A 27,682-nucleotide genomic window follows, 5' to 3' on the forward strand; every position below is an offset into this window, starting at 1 on the left:
AACAATAAAAATTGGCCTTCAGTTCTGGTGATGCTTGACTTGAGCGCTGCGTTTGATACAGTGGATCACCAGATTCTCTTAAATAGATTACGCGAGTATGTTGGCCTATCTGAAACCGTTTTAAATTGGTTTTCATCATATCTTAGCGGTCGAACATCTGTAGTATCTATTAATAACACCTTGTCTGAACATTATGAAGTACTGTGTGGAGTTCCTTAGGGATCAATTTTAGGACCAATACTTTTTAATCTGAGCATAAGAGCCATTTTTCAAAAACATTTCAAAATCTTACCGTTACCGACCACAAACTTTTGATTGGTAGTGTGCCAAACTTGATTATTCACATATTGGGGTCAAAAGTTTATGTTTAACAAGCCATGGGTCACCGGGGTCTAAACTAACTGAGCCTCTTATCTGTCATATGTTAACCTTTAATCTTCTCCAATGCCACCTGTCTGTGCTTATACTAACCTGAGTTAATGAACATGTCCCTACAGTAAGCTGTCACCATTCTGACCTCTCAAGCTGCTCTAGAACATTCCAGAATAGTATAAACCACATGAAACGCTCCATGAATTCAGTGTATCTGAGGTACTTGGCATTAGAGTTCACATTCCTTGAGGTACTTCACTGGTTTTGGGATGTGGCCAAATTTGTTTCAATCAAAATGTTCTGTATGACAAGAGAAGCGGTGTGACAAATTCACCAAATCGGATTTTAACATGCAAGCACACAACCCCTCACCTGCGGCCCAGTCTACAGCAATGCCCCGTATTCCATTACGTCCGATTCCAGAGGTGACAATGCTGCGAAACCCAGAGCCGTCCGGTTTGATCCTGCGGACTCCGTTCTGAGACGCCATGGTGCTGCTGAAGTCACACCAGTAAATGAAACCGGAAGCCATGTGCACGTCTACGTGAAGAGCATTGCGGCCTACAGGACACAGACACACACATGCACAAAAAGTTACAGTGCGTAGTGCAATATTGTTTAGTTTTTTTCCCATTGTACCATGCATTTCTCATTACACACTATATTCACAATATATTTGTAAAAGTATAAAAGTGCAATATACATTAAAGCAGCATGTGAATAAATGTGCTTTTTATTGGCCGTAAAGCTTTAATACTTTCAGTCACTTTCAGCAAAAAGTCTTTGCGTGACATTTTTATATATTAAAATTAGGGCTGTCAAATGATTAATCACGATTAATCACATCCAAAATAAAAGTTTTTTTTACATAATATATGTGGGTGCACTGTGTATAATTATTTTGTATATATACACACACATGCATGTATATTTAAGAAAAAAATATTATTTATATATAAAATATTTATATTTATATATAATATAAATTATATATACATCTATATACAGTATATACATGAAAATATTTCTTAAATATATACAAGCATGTGTGTCTATTTATATATATATATAAAATAATTATACACAATGCACCCACATATATTATGTAAAAAAAACTTTTATTTTGGATGTGATTAATCACGATTAATCATTTGACAGCCCTAATTAAAATATTTTAGTGAATAAAAATGTAGTCATGTTACATTCATTCACATAAATGGAACTTAAACTTAAAATATTATTTCTCCCAGTTCATTTAGAGAAAAACAATGCAGACCAAATTTTGATTAGATTTTTTCTGTACTTAAATTCATGAATTATAATTTTTGAACATTTTAAATCTAATCCTGCCTTCAATGGCAATACATAAATATTGATATGAATTAATATCAATATGAAATAATTATTAAAAAATAAAAAGAATTTGAAAATACTTTTTATATACATATAATAGTTCTGTTATATTCGCTCATATAAATGAACATTTTTTAAATATCATCCATCCTTGAGTTTGTGGAAAACAACGTAGACCACATGCATTTATAATTTTTAAAACTAGATTTTTACTGTATTTTAATTAACGAACACAAATATTAAGATTTTTTTATTTTTTTATTTTATTTCAAGCAAAGAGTGTAACAACAGAAAATATATACAATAATAATAGTAATAATAATAATAACTTATACACTTATATTATTAAGATTAATAATATGAATTTGCATCATAAATATAATATAAAATAGTATGATTCATATTATTAATATTAACTAATAAGAATGTATATATATATATATATAATTTGGAAACATTTTTATATAAAAGTGACTTTATATATATTTATACAAAACATTTTTAATTTAATTAAATATTTGTAAAAGATTAAATATATATTTTTTATTATATTAAATATTTACTAAATATATTGTAATTATATAATATATCATTATTATATAATATTAATTAAATATATTATAATATTTTAAACAATAGTATATTTGCTCTGTACCGCTCACCTCTGCCTGCCACAGGCACCATGGACTCCGAGTGATCCGCTCCCTCCAGACTGAAGCCCTTGATAGCAGTGAGCATAGAGATCACAACGTAGGATTGGTATGGAGAACAGGTTCTGTTATCAGCGTTGAGTTTGAACCCAGTCGCACAGGCGCAGCTGAACAGGCCACTGGGACGTGGTAGACACAACTGATCGCATGTCCCCATGTTATTACTGCAACCGTTAGACGAGCCTGCTGAAGCTATAGGGAGGCAGACAAACAACTTAGACCAGATAAAGACAATGAGAGGGAGATATTTAATACTTAAAAAAAAACTGCAAAGAGGTAATCATAAGAATACATGATACTGACTCATATCTGCCTATGCTGGTAATGTATACACATTTCTGGTGCATCTCAGTATGTAGTGATACTGATATATTATCACTTCCACCTCTTACTGGAAGGACTTATACAATAGACAGCGTTCACAGCCCCAGAGAATGAACATGTGCACTGAGCACCGAACAAAGGGACACTGATTCTTCTCCATATAAAGCTGAGTGTCCCCCTGAGGCGGAGGGGAACTAATTGGTAAACTGATATCCCATTGAAAGTCATTCATCCCTCTCTGGTAATTGCAACACGGGCATCAAGGTTACGATGACTTCCAGAAAAGACCACCACAAGTCAACCGTGGAATGAATCAGAGATAAATGCTCAAAAATGACACTGTGAGATGCCTATAGGCAGCATTCTGAGGGCCAATCTCAGTTTTAAAACATTTAACTAATTGACATCACCATTCTTTCCCCAGTTTATCAATCACAGTACATTAGGACAAATGTCTGGAATTACAAGTTTTCTGAAATCTTATGTTTAACTCTGCAAATTACACATTATCTAATTAATTATGCACTAATTTGCATTACAGAAATCTGAATATTGGATAAAGCCGGGTTCAAAATACTCGTTTCATTTTGATGACATATAAGAGTTAAAGGTTTTTACAGAGAGGACTTTGGATATCTCTTTTTATCAAATACATTTTCACCATATTTTAGGAATAAAAGGTTATGCAAATCAAATAAATGAACTATAAAAATGAACAAACCCCTCTGTAAAAAACATTTGGAATATAGACAGGAATGAACTCATTTTTAGAAAACGGCCTTTGAAGATATGTATTGTAATTGAAATCTACAGATACAAATAAAAAACGTGTCATGTTATTAGCGTAGCAACATGCAAACATCAAACTCCATTGAAATCAATTGTGCATCTTCAGTGCACTTTGTGTAGGAAGAGCTGTGTGGAGTTAGTGTCTATGAAGAGAGTTACAAATAGGTTTTCATTCAAATTCAGTGGTTTATAAGGCAGCTGCCTACGTAGGTGTAGCAAGGCAGATCACTAGGTTTTGGAACAATATGTAAAAAAAAAAATTTACATACTATTTTTTATTACTCACAGTCTCTATAGTGTACTTTGAGTACTCTAAGACCAGCCACGTTGTCCCGCATTACGACCCGGTTGAGTCCTGTGGCTTTGTCGACACGCTCAATCACCTCAAAGTCTCGATCTGTGAAATAAAGGTAGGAGTCGTGCACGGCCACACCCCATGGATGGGATAATCCATTCACCATAGTGATGCGGTTTGATCCATCAGGGTCACCACGCTCGATCTGAAACATTGACGAAACAGTTGTAGAATTTGAGTTATTCTGTTAAATATGGATTATATATATATATATATATCGATCAACATTGGTTTTATAAAGGTTGATACATATACAGTATATTTGCATCAACCTTTATACAGTATATGTGTGTGTGTGTGTGTGTACATATATATATATGCACACAGTATAATATTATAGTATAAGATAATACTTAATTAAATTCACCAAAAGTGACATTTATAAGGCTACAAAAGAATTTTAATTAAAAAAAATTTGAACTTTCTTTAGAACTTTCTATTCATCAAAGAATCCTGAAAAAATGTAACACACAAAAAAAGCAGCACAACTGTTTTCAACATTGATAATAATAATAAATGTTTCTTGAGCAGCAAATCAGCATTTCTGAAGGATCATGTGACACTGAAGACTGGAGTAATAATGCTGAAAATTCAGCTTTGCTATCACAGGAATTAATTATATTTTAAAATATATTCAAATAGAAAATAGTTATATTAAATTGTGATAATATTTCACAATATTAATGTTTTTACTGTATTTTTTGATCAAATGAATACAGCCTTTATGGCAGACTTTTGAACGGTAGTGTGTTTGATATATACTGTACATCCAACTAGCTTAAAATCTAAAGCATGCAACTACATTCATATTTTTGATTGCATGAACCAAACATGTGGAAACAGGGCATACCACGCCAGTTCCTGTAACGGCCCAGTAGAGCTTGTTCTCTTTGATGTCTATCGTTATGAACTCCACATGCTCTAGATTATGGGTGAAGAGGATGGCGGGGTTGGAGCCGTCCATATCTGCCGACGCCACCTTGGCCGGGATACCGCTCTCTGTCCCCTGATCTGTCCAGTACATCTTTCTAAAACAGATATGAAACATCACTAAACAGAAACACCTGCAGTATATAAAATACTTACAGAAAATACAGCGTCTTTTTGTTTCTGAATATATATATTTAGGACTGATCACGACTCTGTGTATGTTGACTGTTGTGTATTGTGCTCAGTCAGTTCAGACCCGGCAGATGACATTAAATCAGCTCAAGCTTGTTGAATTTGGGGATCAGGATTAATGGCACAGTTCTGCTTATCTGGGCTTACCCACGTGCCGGGTCCACCGCGATGCCAACGGGAGCTCCTGCGCCAGTAGGTGAGCCGCTGTTGGTGATGAGAGTTTTTCTGTACTGAATTTCTCCTTTTAGCCTCAGAACCTGAAACAAATCAGATTGGGTTTGTCACAATAACAGTACCAGTGAAATTTCTCAATTGTTGATACCAATTGCAATACAGTAGCAAAGTGAATATGCTGTTTAACACACTCTTTTATTAAAACATTTCCAGTATTAACAAATAAATAAATAAACAAATAAATACATTGTAAATGTAATATATTTCCTCAGCCTGTTCAAGTAACAATTTAAGTAAATAATAAAATAAAGAATTAAGAAAACAAATCGCAAGCAATACAACATAGAAAAACAATACAAATGAAGTTTTTCACCTGGATAGTAGCAGTTTCAAGTATTTAAGTAAATATTTAGAAATATATAATTCATATATATACTTATATATAATTTTGTTCCACATGTTTACATTTACAAGAGGCAAACTGACACTGTTTACAGTAATACCTCATCAAATACAGGTATTATATTATGTATTTTTGAACAAAGGGACACTGATTCTTTACAGTAATACCTCATCAAATACAGGTATTATATTATGTATTTTTGTATCGAAAACAAAGATCATTATTCAAAATGACATTTTTAACTTGGCTCTTCTTGCAGCCAGTGTTATTTTAGTATTATATATATACTATTATTGTATTTATTATTATTTTGTTTATTTATTTAAATACAATTGTAGAATGTATTAATATTTTTGAATTAGCTTTCATTTTTTTATTTTAGTTTAAGCTTTAGCAGTTTTGTTAGGTGTTTTTGTCTTTTTTTATTATTTTTTGTTGTTTTTTATATTTTTTATTTAGTTTTAATTTAGTTTTATTTCAGTTTTAGTGTTAGAAATGATGGCAACTAACTGAAATAAATAAGTTTAGGTTTTTTATCTAATATTTATATTTTATTTCAATTAATAACAATTATTTTGAGCATTTTTAGTTATAGTTAACGATAAAAACAATGCTTGTAGCACATAGATCTACTGGTTACAAGACTCAAACTAGTTTTTAACATTGATAAAACTGTGTGGTCAAACTATTCTTCAGTAGGTAGAAATAAGCCCTGACAAGAACAAGCTATGATGCAGTGAAATGAGGCTTGCCAACCTCAATAGATTGTGACGAAGGGTTAGAGTAGTACAGATTCTGCGACATCCAGTCCAGAGCCAGTCCGACCGGAGAACCCAAGATGGCCGCTGGTGCGAACTCAGTTCTGTTGGTACCATCTGACTTTACCCGATGAATCTCCCCCTGTGCAGACAAATAAGACAAAAACCTAATTTCAGAATTTAAAACCTGTTAACTAGTTAAAATTAAGGATGCATCTTGGTTTAATCATCTGAGATAAGGTGGGAAATGTTTATATGCTTTACCGGATGTTCAACCCAATAGATCATCTGCTCAGCATCATCAAAATCCACATCATATCCATTCAGCAGCCCGGCGACCGGCACCATGGCGTCATTGCTCTTGTCGTTCGGGTTGAGCGGGATGCCGTAAATGATGCTATCTCTCACCACCACCAGGAATGGATCCTCAACTGCAAAATCATCAGTACATTATACATAATTCAAACACCACCCATAAATAAAATCATAATAATGGGCTTTTCATCAGTAACACATTTGATTTTCAACCAATTACGTCATGCGAAATAATGACATTTTAATTTTTTTGTGAACTGTTCCTGTAAGAAAGCTTACAGGTGCTTACCATCCCTTGTGAAAAAAAGTACACTTACACACTACTTAAATAATAAAAGAATAAAGTGCAAACTGAATGTAATGTTTTCTGACACTTAATTGCATGTTATGTGGAATTAATTATAATTATTTTTTATATTAAATGCAATTAGTTAAACTTAAGTTAAGAGCGCTTTTTTGCCCCACTTACGTAAGATAAAAATACATATTTTTATATATTTTATTTGAAATATGTACTAACAAGCATTTATGGTAAACTAAAATATTATTTAATATCATTGCATTAAAACTTGTATTTCATGTATTCAAATAAATTGTAAAATGTATTAACTTTAAACCTAATATTGAATAGCATACTAGAGTTACATTTATAATTAAGTACTTTACATGTGCTTTAGCATCAAAATAAGTGCACTTCTCAAGACAAAACTTGACAAAAATATTAAAACATAATGATTTAAAATGTACTCAAACTTTTTAACTTTTTAAAAATGCACTTCAGGCTGAGAAGAAACAGTCATGAAAGTGTACTCTCTTTAAATACACTTAAGTGGCATTTTATTTCAGTAATATATACTTTTTAGATTTAAAGTACACTGCCAGTGCACATTCAATACACTTAAGCACACTTTTTTTTTTCACAAGGGATAGCACAGATTCCCAGAATTAGGTATCATCTCATTGCATTTAGTCTTGCAGATATGAGGTACTGGTGAAAAAGTCCTCGCACAGTAAACTAAGCCATATCAGCACAGTTGATTGTGAAAAACAGACCATTCAATCACCGTTTGTCTGGATTAATTGTTAAACTCTCATGGAAGAATGCACTTGACAGCGCAAACAAAGGCTGAAACATGAGCGAGGTTGAGAGTCTGTCCCAAAGAGAATGTTAAGGGCTTCTTAAGACTAAAGGCCTCTTACGCGCTTTCATCCGTTACTGTCAGCTGAGCTAAGGTCTTTTATAATAGTAAATGTTTGCCTCCGCAAAGAAGCTTACTTAGTAAATCGAAAATGGGTTTCTGTTGACAAGTTTTCATTCCCCTGAAATCTATATCCAACTTTAACAGAAGACTGCTTCATTCATTCACTGCAAAGCATATTAAATGGACAGAGGCCAGCATTAAAGACATAGACACATGCAGTATTCTTTAAAAACAGCCACAAGCAGGACGATAAAACTCATTTATCTTTGTACATGGCGTATTTATTAGATGGTACAGCTTTACTACTTTAAAAGGTTAAAGGTCATTTCTTATAGAGTGCTGCAGTAATGATGTATTTTTGTAGGCCAACTCGCAAGTTCGCATCACCCTCGGAAAAAACCCAATGGTATTTTTCCATTGGCTTTTGGATTATTGAAGAAAATAAGCTCTGAGACCAACAATAGTTTATGGGCCATATTTACCAAACAGGGCAAATTAGCATGACTGGAGCAAACCACAAACCACAGCAAACCACATTGCATGATTGTAGCAAACCATGCTACAAACCATGCTACCCATTGTAGCAAACCACATTGCATGATTTTCCATAAATTTTGCATCAGAAAGGAAAATCACTACAAATGCAATGCATATGCACTAATAACTGTGTCCACGCTTTTTCATTGCTCATTTTTTATCTTTAGTAAATCCTTACAGCAGTTTTTCTACGCCACAAGAGTGTTTTTGCGCTGGTGCAAGCTGTTAGTAAATCTGACGCTATGATTCTTACACATTTTGTTCATCAAGATAATCTTCATGAATACATTTTGAAGCCTAAATACAATCGCAAGGAGTAAAAAGCTAAAGTCAGGATATAAGTGAACTACACCAGGGTTGTACGACTTCAACATCACCACCAATAAGTTTCTGGACAACTCTTTTAATCTTTTTTTTTTTTTTTTTAATCTACGAGTTGGAAAGCTTGAGTTAGAATAGTTTGTGTAAGTATATTAGCCACTTGTTATTAATCGCCCTTTCCAAGACACGTAAAAGCTTTTAAAAAATCACATGGGTATTACTGGTGTATTTTATGTTGTAGAATAAAACATACAAATATCTTGAGTTTGTGTTCACCACAGACCTTATCTCAGGCTTTTAACTAAAAGCACGTAAAAAAAAAAAACATTGACTTTAGGACGTATTATTATTAGCCATAAGTAACTCTGTTCTCAAGATATTTGCATCAGCCAATGAAAACCCCATATCGGCCGATGTCTCTCGTACCTCTAGCGCACGTGAACTGGTCAGCGGCGAGAGTCCAGCCAGATGGACAGGCACAGGAGTAGAACCTGGGACCAATCGCTGACAGCAGGCAGATATGAGTGCAGGGGCTCGAACGGGGGTCACAGGGGTTAAAACCTGCAGGAAGAACACACAAACTTTGAGGTTAACATCAAATCAATATTGACCAATCTTAACACGGTTCATTGGTGCATGTTATTCTGATGATTAAAAAAAACGACATAATATGACTTGCTTCACCTCTAAAACTTTGTGACATAGAAGAACTCTTTAGAATACTTTTAAGTATATCACAAAATAAATGGTTACACTATAAAGGTTTTTTTTTTTAAGGTGTCATTGTTACAGTGTAATTATATATTTAAGCACTGAGTAATATTAAGTAACTACATGTACTTGCTATAGGGTTAGGGTAGGATTAGGATTTGGTTGAGGGCTATTTGCATGTAATTATGCATAATTTACTGTTATTACTATGATAAGTACATGTAACATATGTAACAAAGACACTGTAAAATAAAGTCTTACCGGTTTAGGTTTAATTGCATGTAATATTTTGTTAAGGCATAATTTATAGTTATTACTACAGTAACTACTGTACATGTAACATGTAACAATGACACTGTAAAATAAAGTGTTACCAAAGAAATGACTTTCCCTTTTAGCCAGCGTGACAAAAAGCTCTTATTATTCAAGCCCTTTCAAATGTTTTTTCTTATCGGAGTGGCTTCCAGAAATGCTTGCTGCATTTAATCCGAACAATAACACTTTGCTCTCCACATAGCAGGCGGTTTATCTGTTGTGAAGCGTTGTACCTGCAGGCTGTCTGGCAGGGTGAAGTGCCACCAGGCCCATGGGCTGGGGCAGATTATACAGCATCACCGTCTGGTTCTGTCCGTGCCACTTGTTGGCCCGGATCACGCGGTTGACGTATCTGTCGGTCCAATAGACAAAATCCTCAAAAATGGTAATTGCGTGGGGATGTTGAAGTACCTTTTCATTGAGAAACAAGAGGTGTTTTATTTATTCACATGGTAAATATGAAAGAAAAAAAAACAAGCATTCATAATTGTGCAAGATACTTTATGCAAGTGCGTTAACATAGATGCCAATGCATTGCATTACGAACTAGAGTTTATATTGCATTAGCAAATGCTGCGAATACATTTAAATGGGGATGGTGCATTGCAAGGACATAGAGGGAAAATGGTAGGGTTTGCAAAAGTGATGCTCAATCATGTGACCAAAAGTTGAGAAGATTTCAATGCACTATAATGCCGATCGATTAGACATTCAGAGAGGCAGTTGCATTTGTTTTTGCTTGATTTCAAACTCCCCCAGTTCTTTCCATAAAATTTAAATGCATCGTATGCATTCGATTAAACACTGTGCATCTGCGTTCACATACTTGCTACTACACATTTTATGGCCTAATATTTAAACATTAAATCCCGAATTTAAATCATTGCTGAGTTCCTGTCCAAATATTACATTTTTGAAATAGCACCATATTTGCTTGCGCTGAAAAAAATTATTTTCTTACTTTATATTTTTGTTTTGTTTTCCAGTACAAATATATAAACATTCTTAAATAAATATACATTTACTTTAAATGCTAAATGACATAAGATGAATGAGGTAAGAAAAATAAACTAGTTTTTTCCCTTTGAATTACTGCATTTTTACTTTTCTTACCCCATTGACAGATATTTTTTCTTGTTTTCAGCAAAAAACTCAATTATATTTTTTATATATTTTTCAGAACACATTACTTTTTATCTTGTCATTTTGCATCTCAAGTAATTATTTCTTGATTCAAGAATGTTTCGATATTTATCCTGGAAAACAAGACAAAAATACTAAGGAAGAATCATAAACATAAATGTGCACATAAAACAAAAAGTCTCACCAAATCACTGGCCAACACTTGTTTTCGGTTCTTTCCATCGTAATCACAGTAGTCAATGAAGTCTAGGTAAGCGTCGGCAAAGAAAAGCAGATTGTTGGGGTAGTCAATTGTTAAGCCATTGGGCCAATAAAGTTTGTTGCTGATGATCGTAGTCCTTAACTTCCCATCCATGCTGGCTCTCTCAATGCGAGGATTTCTACCCCAGTCAGTCCAAAACATGAGGTGCGTGCTGAAATACATATAGAAAAGGGCATACTGGGATTTCGTTTTCAACCAATGGTCATTTAAATTCATTTTATATACTATACAGCAATTTCCTGAGTGAAAATTGTTTCTACATAGAAACAGTGAGTCATTGGTCTTACTTATTTCTAGGGTCCACGACCAGAGCTCTTGGATTGGTCACGTTTTCACTAATCAACACTGTTCTGTGGGATCCGTCTAGTTTGGACACCTCTACGGTCTCCAAAACGTAGTCTGTCCAATACAGGTTTCTGCCAACCCAGTCTACGGCGAGACTCTCGGTGACGGTCACTCCACTATCAAAGATCTGGCAGGGAAGAGAAATGATATTTTAGGGGGCTGATGGTTTATGGTTACTGTAAGGGTGCCGGAGCAGCGTTTGTGTCACTCACCACGGTGCGGTCGCTTCCGTTTTTGTGAGCGCTCCATATTCTGTCCTGGGTGGTGTCAGACCAGTAAATACGATCTGTGACTGAGTCGAAATCCACCGCTACGATGTTGCGGCCGTCTCGCACAAGAGACCGAATAGCGTTTGGCTGTGCGAGGATGTCGTCTGATATAATCTGATTCCGACTCGCCACTAAGAGCAAGGCCTCTCGAGATCCTGCCAGATTGAGAAAGGAATGCAGAACAGAATAGTATAATGTGAAATATTATTACAATTTAAAATATATATATTTTTAATGTTTTCTTTCTTAATATATTTAAAAATTGTCATTTTTTCCTGAATTTTCTGCAACATTACTCCAGTCTGCAGTGTCACATGATCCTTTAATAATCATTATAATATGCTGATTATATGATGCTTAAGTTAGTAGAAATGGAACAACATTTATTTGAATTTTTATATATATATATATATATATTATAACTGAGAGCTGATACAGGAAGACAGTTTGGATTCATTTCTAGTCCTGCGAGGTTATTTGATATGATCATTGTGGACTTCATATTTGGATGGCAATATGTGATTAAAGTATAAAACACAAAATGCTTATGTTGGAATTATGTTTGTCATGACGGCGAAACAAGTCGGATTATGCTTGAATGTATGGAATTTGAGTTTTATTTTCAAAATGTGCATTTAAAGGAATTTCTTTTCAAAACTAACTCTAAAATTCTAATAAATTACATTTTAGTTTTTTAATGAATTTGTATACAAAACAAAATGAATTATTAAGGTTGTTAGGATTATTAGAATTATAGAGTGACTAAAATGTTAAACAACACCCTTGTTGATGATTTTTCATCCATCCATTCCATTCATCCATTTAGAAAAACAATATTAAAAAGTAAATTAAATTTTAGTTTTGAAATGAAATTCATTCAAATGCACATTTTGTAAATAAAACTCAAATTCCATTCATTCAAGCATAATCCGTCTTATCTTGTTTCGCCGTCATGACAAACATAATTCCAACTTTTTTCTGTCCAACTTCTGGCTGGCATGTAAGCATTTTGTGTTTTATACTTTAATCACATATTACCAAGTCCACAATGATCACAATTTTCTCAAAATATATCAAATAACCTCGCAGGACTAGAAACGAATCCAAACTTTCTTCATGTATCAGCTCTCAGTTATAAAACTATGCAAGACATATCTAACAAAGCCAAATAGTAGGATAAAAAAAAGAGTCCCCTTGAAAAGCAACATTCAGAAAGAAGACGAGGTATATCGGATGACAGCATTTTTCAACAGGTTATCTCAAGGGAATGGGCTCTTGTCAGCGGCAGAGCTCATAAACAACCCTTTGTTTGGTGATTACCTCCTAATTACCCCCGTAAGAAAGTTTGTGACTGACATATATGTTATTTGTCTTATCTGTGGTAATCCGAGAAGCTGCACTAGACCCAGCTGAGCTGGTCCAGTTGGCCCTCAGAGACCGAGCATGGCTCCACTCGCTCAGAGATCACAAAGCTCAGAGGAGACGCACAAACCTGAGGCCTTGCAGGTGCGTCCGTCTGCCTCCAGAGTGTATCCGTCCTGACAATGACATCGGAAGGAGCCTCTCTCGTTGAAACAATGCTGACTGCAGACGCCCAGAGGATGGCATTCGTCCATGTCCTCACACGTCTTTGAGTCGTTGCTCAGCTGGTAGCCAATGGGACAGGTGCACTGGGCTCCAAACGGGCCCTGGATGCAGCCGTGAGTGCAGCCCGCGTTGTTATCCGAGCAGCTCTCCTGATCTACGACCAAGCAGAAAAGTCAAGATGAATACCAATGTGAAGCATATCATATGCATGAAGACACAAGGTATTGTGGGAACATGGTAAGGACAACCATTAAAGGGCTTACTAGGGCTGGACAATATAAATTAAACAAAATATCTATATTTCTATATATTTATTCTAAAACTGCATGAAAATGTGTTCTTTTTTCATTCAGATAAACCATTTTTGTGATTAAACAGCCATTTTTGATCATTAACTTTCAAATGTATTTCAGTTAACTAAAACTAAAAACTAAAACCATACAACAGTTTTTTTACTTGAAATAAAATAAATGTTAACTGAGATAAATACAATTCTGAAAAAAAAAAATACTTAAGCTAGTTGCCAAGAAAACATTTCTCATTTTTATTTAATTCAACTTGTTGTACTTAAATAACTAAAACTATAACTGAGACATAAAAAACAAAAACAAAAAACTATTAAATTACATATTAGAACATAAATACCGGTAACCCTTTTCAACAAAAAAAAAGACAAAAACAAAAAACTAAATATCTAAGGCTTTAACAAATAATTCAAATAAAAATGGAAAATATAAAAATAAGAACTAATTCAACATAAAACTATACGAGTATCTCAACGATAATGATGCAGTAGAACTCAAAAGTTAAAAATTATCAAGACATGTATATACCGAATGAAATGTCAAACCCACAAAGAGGTATAAAAACGTAATTTTCTCAGCTTTTGTTGAAGATTACCCACTTTCAAGTCTTGATAAAAAAGGAATGCATGAAGTTTTATGAAAATAATCAAAAATACTGGCGCTGACTGGCAACTTTTTCTTTCTTTTTTTAAAACGCAGGTTGGCAAAGAGTTAATGTTCATGATGATCATTGCAGATATATTCTGAATATTCAATATATTCCCCAGCCCTAATGTTTACTGTTTAATCCATTGAATCCGTTGTCCTTGTTTTTGGAACTGGTATTGGGTGAGATGAATCGGTGGTTGTGTACCATTTCTATGGACTAACACATGTAAATACTTAGTACTACAAACTACATCTCTAAGTGTCTATAATGCTAAACACACACAATTTTGTCATATTCAGACACACTCTGATGGTAATTGGATGGTTAGTGAGTACAGCCAGGCAGATTCTGGGATAGATTAGTGCTTCATGCAGAGGATTGTGGGTGATTAGGGATTCAGCCTACCTGGTAAGGGCTCATCTGTGAGAAGGGAAGGCAACATGGAAGGAAAATCACAGATCATTTCAATGTTAATTTCCAGATTAGCTAAACACATGCATGATTTGATGGCAAATGGGATTCATAACACAGACAACATTCTGAAATACTCCATGAACTATTGGAATCAACTGACTGACCACATGAATTGCTATTTAATAGTTTCAATATCAAGAGAAAGATGAAAGATTTCAATGTGGATTCAATACACGAAACGACAGCATTGGTGGCATGCTTTTGATTAGCACAGAAAATAATTTCGATTAATCCCTTAGTTTATAAAAATCTTGTTTATAGAAACTCACAATTGAAGTTTAAGGGGCAAGACATTTCAAATGAATCTATCAATCCAATGTTATTTTAGTATCATTCAATATCAATATAGTGACATAACATTTTGTTATGTCCTTTTGTTCATTTTCATTAGTTTTTTATATTTTTATAATTTATTGTTTTATTTTAGTACTTTAATTTAAGCTTATTTTATATCAGTTAATTGCCAAGGGAGCATTTCTAATGTTCTTTCTTTAGTTTTTAAGTGCAGGTTTTTTAAGTTCATCTAATTTTTCCCTCAGCTTTATCTCAATTAACAAAAAACATTTTTTAATAGTTTTAGTTTCAGTTAACAGTAACAAACATCATGAAACTGTGTATTTTCATATTTATTCAGATGTAATGCATTGCCCCATTGGAAGTGCGATGGTGTTCACTTTTTTATGAATGAGGTATAACAATTATTTTCAGTGGAAATCAACAACATCTGTGGGTTTTAACTTAACACAGGTACTAAACACAGGAACCTGTATCAAATGAAGGTGTAGATTTTCAACCATAAGCATTAGCACTGTTTAAATGAGACAAAGCAGAATAGAGACTTGTGGGATTGATCTGCAGAATAAGGGCTGTTTAGGTCCTGTTGATGTACAATAATGGCTAAACATTTTGGGAAGCTGTTTCAACCCTCATTAATATTAATCCAAACAACTATTCCATTCCATATACACCAACATTTTTTATTTAATTAATTCATTTTAAATACCAGGGCCGTGTTTTCAAACCCAATGAGATTGGCCTGCTGCTGTCCACTGTCTAAGCAGCATCCTACAAGAATGGAAACTTATCTAGATCAATTTCTACATAGGCAGCAACTCAGTGAACATGATATTTAATGTAAGAATGTCTGCCTACATAGGCAGCTCAATAAGTTTTAGAACAAAGCCGAGAAGTTCATTAGGGAGCTAAAGGCAACCATCAACATCTAATCTAACAAAAACTGTCAAAATTATTTATACACTTTATGGACTACTGGTCAAAAGTTTGAGTTCAGTAAGATACAATTTTTTTTTTAATAAAAAGTGACAGGAAAGACATTTATATTATTACAAAAGATTTCAAATAAATGCTGTTTTTAGAACTTTCTGTAACATGGTTTCCACAAAAATATGAAGCAGTGCAACTGTTTTCAACTGATAATAACAATAAATGTTTCTTGAGAAGAAAATCATCATATTAGAATGATTTCTGAAGGATCATGTGACACTGAAGACTGGAGTAATGATGCTGAAAATTCAGCTTTGCCATCACTGAAATAAATTACATTTTACACAATGTCATATATATTTATATATGATATTGTGTCAAATATATTTCACAATATATCTGTTTCTACTGAATATTTGATCAAATAAATGCAGCCTTGGTGAGCATAAGAAACGTCCTTCAAAAACATTTTAAAAATAGTACTGACCCTAAACTTTTGAACGGTAGTGTACTGTATTATGTCTTGCAAATGTCAGTAAAACATATGGCATGACTTACTGCAGAGAGGGGATTCGTCCGCCCCATTGGGACAGTCTGGAGTGTTGTCGCACACCCTGCTGAGGTTAACACACACACTGTGTCCTGGGCACTGCCACTGCCAGCTGGGACAGCGAAACGGTGGCGTGGGACAGTCTCGCTCATCGCTGCCATCCCGACAGTCATTATCACCGTCACATATCCAGCCATGGAAAACACAGTTCCCATTATCGCAGCGGAACTGCGAGGTGGGGCATGTCCTCGGCGGGCAAACGTGGTGTTCGTCTGAGCCATCTTCACAGTCTGGGTGCCCGTCACACTCCCAGCTCGAGGGAACACAACTGCCGTCTGACTGGCACTGAAACTCGCTCTCGTGGTGACACATGCCGGGTGGCCTAGTGGCTGGAAGGGTCAAAGGTCATGCTAAGTTAATGCATGCATGTCAATCCGAGACAAATGTTAGCGTTTCCTAAAGGTTTAAAAGAAATGTTCAATACAATGAATTAAGAACATGGTTATATTTCAATCCAAATTTAAAAGAAAAAAAGTATAACATTCAATTTTTCTTGAAAAAAATCAGGTTACACTGTATTTCGATAATCCACTTTAGACATTCTACTAACTAATAGTAACTTTGCAACTACATGTCAATTAACTCTCATTAATTTGCAACTACATGTCAGATAACTCTAATTAGAGTATTTGTAGACTGTTAGGTTATAGTTAGTAGAATGTCTAAAGTGGACGTCACCCATTTATAAACTGCATATGTAATGCAATGTCCAACACAATTATCATAATTGAAAGACATATTGAAGATCATCAGAACTAAAAGACAAACTTAAAATGAATTTGTTTATACTTACGACAGCCAGATTCATCCGAGCGATCGTTGCAGTCAAACACCCCATCGCATCGGTAGTATGAGTTGACACACTGATGCCCGTTTACACACTTGAACTCATAGGCTGTGCAGTTGTACACTGATGATCAAAAAGAACAAGAATTACTTAGTCAAAAAGTAAAAATCAGCTTGATCTGATTTGAACTTCCATTAGAGATTTTATTAAACTGTTTATACTATGAAAGTTACATTTGTGTGCATAGAGAATTCATATGTTTGCACGCCCATGTCTGGTTTATGTTGAAATACATTTAATTTGTAAAGAAATAAAATACCATTACCATTTTAGAAATGCAATAATAGATTTACGTTCTGCAATTCTAAGCTAAACAATATTGCAGGTTAACTGCATAGAACGAACTCTTACCACATCCCTGTTCGTCCGCCCCGTCTGCACAGTCTCGGTCTCCATCACACACGTAATTGGGGTCAATGCAGCGGTGGTCCGGACACTGGAACTGACCAGGGTGGCATGTGCCAAGAGAATCTAGAGAAAGTAACACCACAAGAAAAGTTCATTGCTCCAAAGTAGCCCATTCAAAGCTCAAGAGACTTCTAACTCTTTCATTCAAAATCAACTTTGTCTCAGATGTTTCTCTTTAAATACCCTAAGGCCCGGTTTCACAGACAGGGCTTGGATTAAGCCAGGATTAGGCCTCAATTAGGACAATTAAGTAGCTTTTATAAATGTGCCTTAGAAAAAACATTACTGATGAGAATCTTGAGACAAAACAATGGCAGTGACATATTTAAGTTATCTCAGAGCAAGTTGCTTTCAGTTAAAACAGCTAAAACATGCAGTTTAGTCTGGGACTAGATTTAAGCCTTGTCCGTGAAACCAGAGGTAAGAGAAATACAAATTGACAAATTGTTCACGTACAGTAAGAATATAGTGCTATGAAATTAATATGAACAGCACATAGTTCAGATCATTTGGTTTTAACATTATTTGATGAGAAATATACAGTACAAGTTCATTTTGAGATCTCCAAACTTTTTAAATATATTTGTAAATATACATAAAAATACACAGATTGACGGTTCAAGGTCCAAATGACAGTTTCAGTGCAGCTTCAAAGGGCTTTAAACGATACCAGACGATGAATAAGGGTCTTATCTAGCGAAACGATCGGTCATTTAAAAAATAAATAAAAAAGTTTAAGTTTTATAAGCACAAATGCTCGCCTTGCTCTGTTCTGTGATGCACGTTTGTGACTCTCCTGTTCGAACTCATTCATCAAAATGAACGAATCTTTTTTCGAGTCATTTCGTTCGTTGAATTTCGTTGAGTTCGAACAGGAGAGTCACGAACGTGCATCACAGAACAGAGCAAGGCGAGCATTTGTGCTTATAAAACTTAAAGTTTTTATTTATTTTTGAATTGACCGATGGTTTCGCAAGATAAGACCCTTATTCATCGTCTGGTATCGTTTAAAGCCCTTTGAATCTGCACTGAAACTGTCATTTGGACCTTGAACCGTTTGGTTCCCATTGAAGTCCATTATATGGAGAAAAATCCTGGAATGTTTTCATCAAAAACATTAATTTCTTTTCGACTGAAGAAAGAAAGACATGGACATCTTGGATGACATGGGGGTGAGTAAATTATCAGCAAAAGTTTTTTTAAAAGTGAACTAATCCTTTAAGAACCGGCTTCCTTTCAATTAATGAGTTGGAATTAGAATTGGCCACACCCACAGGAAATGGACGTGGAATTAGAGCAAGGTGAATTTATTGAATTACAGTTCTGTTAACTGGAAGAAAATGTGTACAAATCTATGATTAGTACAGATCTATGTGTTTGTTTAACTAAGGCTTATAAAACCTTGCACTCCTGCATCCTGTTGGCAACCTCACTGCAATTCCCAATATATATATATATAAAAAAAATTGTAACGGCTTTGAAATGGACCTTATCCAATCAGAATTTAGAGTCAAAGTTATCCGTTTAAAAAATATATATTTGAAAATTCATAATAAATGCATAGCCCCTTTATACAATCAATTAACAGTTGCCAAGGCCTCACCACAGTCAGTCTCATCCGACCCGTCTCCGCAGTCATTGTCGGTGTCACAGAGCCATGTGCGGGGGATGCAGCGATGGTTGGCACAGCTGAACTGGTCCGCCTGGCAAGTGCCAGGGGTCTGGGTGGGACAGTCCCTCTCGTCACTGCCGTCAAAACAGTCATTGTGTCCGTCGCAGTGCCAGCTTCTGGGCACACAGCGCTGATTGGCACAGGTGAAGGCAGTGGGCGAGCATGTGTTATCTGTGAACCAGCAGAGTGGGGTGGGATTTTTATTTTCATTACAAGTGAAAAAGACTGGGTCCATCTTACTAAATAAGTACTTCAAAGATTGCCATGATAAAAATCATTGTCTCATGACATTAAAACATTTTACAGACATCTTTGCCCCGTCAATACATGCCCATGAATCAGTATAGTATGGCCTATACGACACCTTGCATACACAACTTGATCATGTCTGGATTTAAAAAGGTAGATGCTTATTTTTCCCACCACAGGATTTATTTCAAATAATCTTGCCATTCTTCCCATTCTGCGTGCCATTTATCTAATATATACTGGTTGATTTAGGGCTTGAGGTCCAAAGGTGGGATTTGGCATTGATTGATTATTTCCGCAAGAGCTTTTTGTTGCTGTGATTTGCTATGGAAATTATGTCTGCCAACAGCATAAATGTAATTCAGGATGTTGGATAATTGTATTGTGCCTGCAAAATTGTCATTTGTCATAATTTTGAAATATATATCGCACAGCTTTCAGTGCATAAACATTTCCATGGAATGTAAATATGAAACATTACTATTAGCGCCACAGTTGGCCTCATCACTGTTGTCGTGACAGTCATCGACGCCGTCACATTGGTAGTTCTGAGGGACACACTTCCCGTTAGTGCATGAGAAGGAGTTTGAGCCACACTGGAGGGTCGGCGGCTCATTGGATGGATCGTCTACACACGTCTGCTGATTCGCTTCCAGCTTCATTCCATACGGGCAGCCACACACTCGTTGGGAGTACGGTGCTGGGAAACAGAAATTACTGCAGTCTCCATTTGGGTTAGTTTGCCTGCTGCAGAAGTTAGATCCTGTTGTGGGTAAAAAGCAATGGACATTATTGATTAAACACACAAGTTGCTTCGTGGCAATTTGTTTCATTGCAAACCCCTTTGTGTAGCCTGGGAAAACCCAGACAACTTCCGGCAAATTTAGATTTGCTCTGAAAGTTAGTCTGGCAAAGAGCTCATTCAAGCTCATTTCCAATTCGCTGAAATCGCGGCACCAATCAGAAACGTTGGGGCGGGCTTTACACGATGACGACAGCGCTGGGATTTTGAAGCAGATTTTGTAGCCTACATTACAAAGATGGATGCCGCCGTCGAACATCACTCGTTCGAATCAGCTATCGCGTCTGTTTTAAGCGATTTGAAAGTTTCCTTTTTGTTAAAAACCGAGCAAAGAACAACACTCGGAGATGTTTCTCCGCCGCTCTGCATACGTCATCTCCTTCATCACTCTGATTGGTTTTAGGTCTATCCGCGACGTCCGTTCGTGACGCCCCTCTGGAAATGATTTGTCTATGACGCTTTGCCAGACCATAACTCTTACAACTGACAATGGTCTGGTTTTAACCAGGCTACCCTTTGTGGAGACATTACAGCCAATGCAAAAATTGAGTAAAGTAAATTCATCAATAAACAGATGAAAGTGAATCTCACCAATCTGCGTGTCAGCGTTGAAAGATTTGACGTGCATGATGTGGCTGATCCCTCTGCGAATGATCATCATCTCCCCTCCGTCTGTTTTACGGACCCTCACGATTCCACCCAGCCGCCAGTCGGTGAAGTACACGTAACCTGGACCAGAAAACTTCATTAATGTAATCAAGCAAGCTATCTCTGTGAAATACCAGTCCATGAACTCTGACTTATGCCCTTTTATCTTTCAACACCGAACAGACGAACTACACAAGTTTAAGTAAGTGGCATTATGACCTACATTTCACAGATACCAGAAATGACTATCCATCATCAAAGAACAGGCCAGTGTGACTAATGCGATGATGACAGACATCGATGAATGGCAAAATTAAAATTACATCAGTGGGTGGGTTTAATTTAGACTGCTTTTTAGAAGTCAGCTGCATCTCAAGACAGACAGACTGACAGACAGACAGACAGACAGACAGACAGACAGACAGACAGACAGACAGACAGACAGACAGACAGACAGACAGACAGACAGACAGACAGACAGACAGACAGACAGACAGACAGACAGACAGACAGACAGACAGACAGATAGATAGATAGATAGATAGATAGATAGATAGATAGATAGATAGATAGATAGATAGATAGATAGATAGATAGATAGATAGATAGATAGATAGATAGATTCGTATTGAACCGTTCAGTACGAGGCATTCGGTTCGGTTTTCGGTATGCATTTTTAAACCGAACGGTTCGTTGGACCATTTTTCCTGCCGACCAAAATTTCGTTATTTCAAATGTAGGCACGTCACACGTGGCAAGCACGCTCATAATGTAAGAGACGCTGGCGTGACCACAACATTGCCCAACATCAAATGGCAAATGTAATGTAAGCGGAACGAAACTGAGCTACTCGTTATTGTGTGTTTGACGGACCGTTTATCAGTTTGGACAAATGCAGCGCGAGCCGATCTTAATCATCAGCACTGTCACTACACAGCCAAATCCAGTAAAGAAAGCATTTGAATTCGCCACTGAAGTAATAACATCGCTGCGAGATCTAGTGAGAAACATTCACATTTCTCCGTTATTAACGGATCAAACAGCGCTGACGTGCAAACCAGGAAGAAACATTGTGCCATGAATGAACTATCCAGTGTCCACAGATCAGCAACATTCACCATGGGTTTACTGTAGTAACACTAACTGTAACCATGGAAGTTTGGCAGGAATAGTAGGCTATAATGCTTTTATTTTGACATTATGAATACAATTGCTGCCCTCAAATGTTAATCTGAACTAAAATAAACCTTTGTTTATAACTACTACAATATTACATTTCATTATGTCCAAGGAGCTGTTTTGTTTTATATGCTCCTAAGAAAAGTCAAGTATAGCTCCATCATTGCTCAAAGTAAAAAAAAAAAAAATCATACTTTATGATGTTAGTTTTAATAAAAATATAATTTAATAACATTAAATCAAGGAAATTTCTCTGGCATTTCTTTCTTTTCGCTGTATCGAAAACGTACCGAACCGTGACACAAGTGTATCGTATCGAACCGAACCGTGAGTTTTGTGAACCGTTACACCCCTAATAGATAGATAGATAGTCAGACAAACAGACAGACAGAAAGGCAGACAGACAGACAGACATACAGACAGAAATGCAGACAGACAAAAAGACAGACAGACAGAAAGGCAGACAGACAGACAGAAAGGCAGGCAGACAGAGAGGCAGGCAGACAGACAGAGAAAGGCAGACAGACAGTAAGGCAGACAGACAGACAGAAAGGCAGACAGACAGACAGAGAGACACGCATATTGATAAACCCACCTCCAAAAACAGTAAGTCCAAATGGGTGGGAGATCTGGGTGATGCGTTCCAAAGACAGTCTGTTTTGTCCATCGAAATTGCTGTGCTCGATCTTATCAAAGAAGGCGTCCACCCAATACAATCGCATGGCGCTGAGAGGCAGAGACATGATCAAGAGCAGAGGGGTTTAGGCCAAGGCTGAGAAACAGGATTATGTCCAATCATGGTTTTAAGGAGATTAGGAGCGAGTGTGCATTGAATGTGCAACAAAACAAAAAACGATGAGTCACGCTTTAGGAAGCCATCAAAGTATAAAAAAAAGAGAGGCAGATTTATGAATGAAACAGAGATGGATTATTGTTTGTGGTATTATGAGCACAAACGAATGCTGTATTGTTGTGGTTTCATTCTGGGAAATACAACTCACCTCCAGTCAATGGCCAGGCCATTGGGCCAGCCGAGAGTGGTGTTTACAATCGACTGAGCATGTGACCCATCACCCCAGGCCCGCATGATCTTCGCAGGACGGTACCAGTCGGTCCAGAAAATATAACTGCCAAACACAAAGAATAAATAGTTCACCCAGAAAATATTGTACATAAATATTCTGTCATCATTTCCTCACCCTCATGTCAATCTTTTACTTTCTTTCCTCAGAGGAACACAGGCTGTTTTACATGCAATTATAATGAATGGGGAATGAATCTTTCAAGCTTCAAAAAGGACGCAAAATAACCTTAAAAGTTCCAAAACTTCCATATTATATATATATATATATATATATATATATTATAATATGATCAGTAATATGATAAGTATATTATAAATGCATTTTTGAGCATTTTAATGTGCCCTTGCTAAGTATAAGTATTCATTTATATAAAAAATCATACCGACCTCAAACTTTTGAATGGCAGAATATATTTTTGTCTTTTAAAGACATACAAAAGACAATTTTAACAATCAGAAATTGTTTGGTATGCACTCTCAAAGTTTCGGTCTTACATTTCAGTCTGTTCCTCACGCATATGGACCACTCTTATAATATACATTTTGTGGTGCTTTTTTCTCATTTTGGAGTTTGACCGCTTCAGTCCTCATTCATTAAACTGAAAAGAGTGGCCAAAAAGTCATACAAGTTTGGGACAGCATGAGCGTGAAGATATAATCCAAAAATCACCCCAAATCTTCACCCTGTGCCCTCGCCAAATTAATAGGTGGGGACACTTTCGAAACCTTCCGCTGGGTTTTATTTATAAACTGTTAGGTATAGACAGTGCTCTGCGGGGCTTTCCCCCGTTAAGCCAAGTTCTTAGTGTGCACAACAATACCAGCCTTCATGCAGCACTAATCTAGTCTCCTGGGCCCAGAGGCCTCATGACTTTGAAGCCATTGGAAATGTCCCACTACCACGACATAAAGAGCTCTTTTATCTGTGCCAGGTTCAAAGCTGAAGCAATCTATGAATGGCTGGGCACCTCCTGCATTATGAAAGGTGTGACTGGACACAAGTGGCACGATTTTATTTTCATGGTCTTAGAGAAACAGAGAAGCGAGGCGAAAGCTTTGCTCCCCCAAGCTGTGCTTATGGCTCACGCCGCTCGCTGAATTGCGTCTGTTGACATTTAAACATGCCTGTGATTTTGAACCCACAATCATAATCCTTTTTTCCATTAAAGGGATAGTTCACCCAAAAATTTAACTCGTGTCATCTTTTACTCACCCTCATGTTGTTCCAAACCTGTATGAGTTTCTTTCTTCTGTTCAACACAAAAGAAGATATTTTGAAGAATGTTGGTAACCAGACAGTTGACGGCACCCATTGACTTCCACAGAATTTTTTTTCCTACTATGGAAGTCAATGAAGTCTGGTTACCAACATTCTTTAAAATATCTTCTTTTGTGTTTAACAGAAGAAAGAAACTCATACAAGTTTGGAACAACATGAGGGTCAGTAAGGTCACTGCTCTCCAAATTGGTCACTTATTAGGTTTGATTTCACTTTCTAGAAGATAGCAGCCTATTTAGCCTGTAGACAGCCATAGATATACACTAGATGTCGCCTTGGGGTTCTAAGCATGCGTCAAAACCGCCGCCAGTGTTGTGCCTGAACGCGTTCATTGAACGATAGTTCATGAACTCGTTCATATTTTGGGCGAACGTGAACTGAACGTACTGTATTACTGCCTGATGAACGTTACTGTGAACGCGTTCATTCTGGTGTCTGTGAACGCACGCTCTCTCAGTTTAACTTCGTTCAATAGGGTGCCAGATTTCTATAGAGCCTTCCAGGCGAAAACCCGGCTAAAACACACGTAAACAGGCTTTAATATGTAGTGAAAAAAACACCCAATCTGGCAATACAAGCCACCAGTGTCGCACCACGGCCGCCGCATGCGTCATCAAAACATAAAGCAGCATGTAGTCGACAAAGCATCAAGGATGCGTCGTATCGTATGATCAGTTTTAAGACAAGGTCGGTGAGGATGGGAAAAATCGTACATTTCTGTGCAAACTTTGCCCACCGATAAAATAATTGCTGTCTGTGGTTGTATATGGGTTGTGGCAATAATTTAAAAAAAATAGCTCGCAGCAACTATGAACTAGTTCATTTTTAGTTCAACTAGTTCAACTATGAACTAGTTCATGAACTAGAAAAAAAAAGAACTATGAACTAGTTCATTTTTTGGAACCGTGAACTTAGTTCAAAATTGTGAAGTATGACCTATGAACTGAACTAGTTCATTTTAAAATTTGTGAACTGAACTTTGAACTAGTTCATGTAGAAAGTGACCTTTCCCAGCACTGACCGCCGCCATCTTGGAACAGGGGTCTTGTCATAGGAAGTAGCTAGATAACGCTGCTATCTCCACCTGTACTTCGAATTCATGGATTTTCGGACTTTTGTGTTGTGTATGGATGTTCACACGAATGAAATCTGAACTAGGAAGAATGTTTTTGAAAAAAAATTTTTTTTACATTTTCTCTGGACTCAATGATAAATACATGTCTGACCATTGGTACGAACTAAAAAAACTAGAAAATCTCATTCATGACGTTTTATGGTGATTTTATTTCCGTTAGACCTTTGCCTACATTGACGCTTATGCATTAAAGAGGAGGGGCTCCCCTATTCCATGATGGCTCTATTGACGCATTCGTTCCAATGAACTGCCGTAGGCTACATCTAGTGTATATATCTATGGTAGACAGCAAGGTACTGTAGCTCACTAAGTTTTGTAACAGAGCCACAGTGTTAACTACTTTTCTTTTTTGATGTATATAAAATAGCAATATCAAGACTAGCTGATAAATGACTCACCCAGCCACCGGGTGGACCACTATGGATCTGGGGTTGTTGAGGTTGCGTACAATGGCTCGTCTGGACTTATCCGAGACCTTCATGACAGATATACTCCTGTACCGTGGATCGGTCCAGTATAGGTTCTTTGATATCCAGTCATAAGCAAGATCTTCCACACCATCCACCCGATTGGCTGCCAGTACCTCCCTGCCTGTGCAGTTTAAAGCAAAGAAACACAAAGATGAAAGTGCTATCCACTGCTATTATGCATGTACACTTAAGAGCTATGAAAGCAAGAAACAATGCACATTGCAGCAAAATGTGGAGCCTGTTTTTTTGGCACAAGGCATTTGAACTATACATGCTATTGAAATTGGAAGTATTTAAGTTGGGAAACTTTCCAAGTTGGGGGCATGTCAGATAAAAAACTAAGATGAAAGCCAATTGATATGGATCATAAGTTGTAATTTGCACTTCCGAAAGCCAATTCTGTGAACTTTTATAAGTACACTAGCATATACACTACTGTTCAAAAGTTTGGGGTCAGTAAGTTTTTTTAAAAGATATTAATACTTTTATTTAGCAAGGATGCATTAAATTGATCAACAGTGATCAAAATAATGTTATAAAAGATTTATATTTCAAATAAATGCTGTTCTTTGGAAATTTCTGTTCATCAAAGAATCCAGAAAAGAAATATTATCACGGTTTCCAAAGAAATATTTGTTTTTTAACATTGATGATAATAATAAGAAATGTTTCTTGAGCAGCAAATCATCATATTAGAATGATTTCTGAAGGATCATGTGACACTGAAGACTGGAGTAATGATGCTGAAAATTCAGCTTTGCATCACAGGAAAATTATTAAAAATATTTTAAACCGTTGTATTGTATTTTTGATCAAATAAATGCAGCCTTGGTGAGAATAAGAGACTTATTTTGAAAACAATTAAAAAAATCTTACAGATGTCAAGCGTAGCGTCAGTTCTGGCAGGTCACGTTAGTCAAGCTCGCATCAGCTGATCCACGTCTACCTATAGGAATACGACGCCTATCACTGTATACATATATAAGCTCCTTCAGTATTATCAGCAGCTATCGCGTTTCTCAGGAGCGAATTACCCTCCTCCATCCCCAGCTCCTCCTCTCGCCCAGTCAGGATCTGGCATTCTGATTACCCCTGAATCAGAATAAATTCTCGAATTATGTTGTACTTTAAAATCTTTAATTAATGATATCTGCATACATTCATATTGGTTCTGTTCTGTTTACCCTAAGGGGGGTTATTGCTGATCTCTCTGCTCTTATCCATGCTAGGCTGCATGGATGCACAGGGAGTTCTAGCCCAGAACAGAACCATACCGCCAA

General features: G+C 36.3%; 1 protein-coding gene across 5 annotated transcripts in view; it reads right to left on the minus strand.

Annotated features, from left to right (window-relative positions):
* The window catches only part of lrp2a (low density lipoprotein receptor-related protein 2a), a 123,965-nt gene that overhangs the window by 59,094 nt on the left and 37,189 nt on the right, over window positions 1-27,682 (minus strand). For 3 of the 5 annotated variants that reach the window (XM_056271442.1, XM_056271440.1, XM_056271443.1), the window contains exons 17-39: window positions 26,331-26,523; window positions 23,436-23,561; window positions 23,030-23,160; window positions 21,199-21,336; window positions 20,287-20,568; window positions 19,488-19,727; window positions 17,828-17,947; window positions 17,423-17,539; window positions 16,578-16,958; window positions 14,727-14,741; window positions 13,273-13,521; window positions 11,724-11,935; window positions 11,454-11,638; window positions 11,089-11,317; window positions 9,995-10,172; window positions 9,162-9,296; window positions 6,625-6,791; window positions 6,359-6,502; window positions 5,173-5,282; window positions 4,754-4,931; window positions 3,835-4,048; window positions 2,388-2,627; window positions 745-933 (exon numbers count right to left, since the gene is read on the minus strand). In XM_056271442.1, the coding sequence (XP_056127417.1) occupies window positions 745-933; window positions 2,388-2,627; window positions 3,835-4,048; window positions 4,754-4,931; window positions 5,173-5,282; window positions 6,359-6,502; window positions 6,625-6,791; window positions 9,162-9,296; window positions 9,995-10,172; window positions 11,089-11,317; window positions 11,454-11,638; window positions 11,724-11,935; window positions 13,273-13,521; window positions 14,727-14,741; window positions 16,578-16,958; window positions 17,423-17,539; window positions 17,828-17,947; window positions 19,488-19,727; window positions 20,287-20,568; window positions 21,199-21,336; window positions 23,030-23,160; window positions 23,436-23,561; window positions 26,331-26,523 (4,173 nt within the window). The remainder of the gene's footprint in view (window positions 1-744; window positions 934-2,387; window positions 2,628-3,834; window positions 4,049-4,753; window positions 4,932-5,172; window positions 5,283-6,358; window positions 6,503-6,624; window positions 6,792-9,161; window positions 9,297-9,994; window positions 10,173-11,088; window positions 11,318-11,453; window positions 11,639-11,723; window positions 11,936-13,272; window positions 13,522-14,726; window positions 14,742-16,577; window positions 16,959-17,422; window positions 17,540-17,827; window positions 17,948-19,487; window positions 19,728-20,286; window positions 20,569-21,198; window positions 21,337-23,029; window positions 23,161-23,435; window positions 23,562-26,330; window positions 26,524-27,682) is intronic. The other 2 variants (XM_056271441.1, XM_056271444.1) reach the window with 1 other exon arrangement.

Source organism: Rhinichthys klamathensis, unplaced genomic scaffold (genome assembly GCF_029890125.1).
Source record: "Rhinichthys klamathensis goyatoka isolate OS25496 unplaced genomic scaffold, OSU_Roscu_1.1 h1tg000320l_1, whole genome shotgun sequence".
Lineage (NCBI taxonomy): Eukaryota > Metazoa > Chordata > Actinopteri > Cypriniformes > Leuciscidae > Rhinichthys > Rhinichthys klamathensis.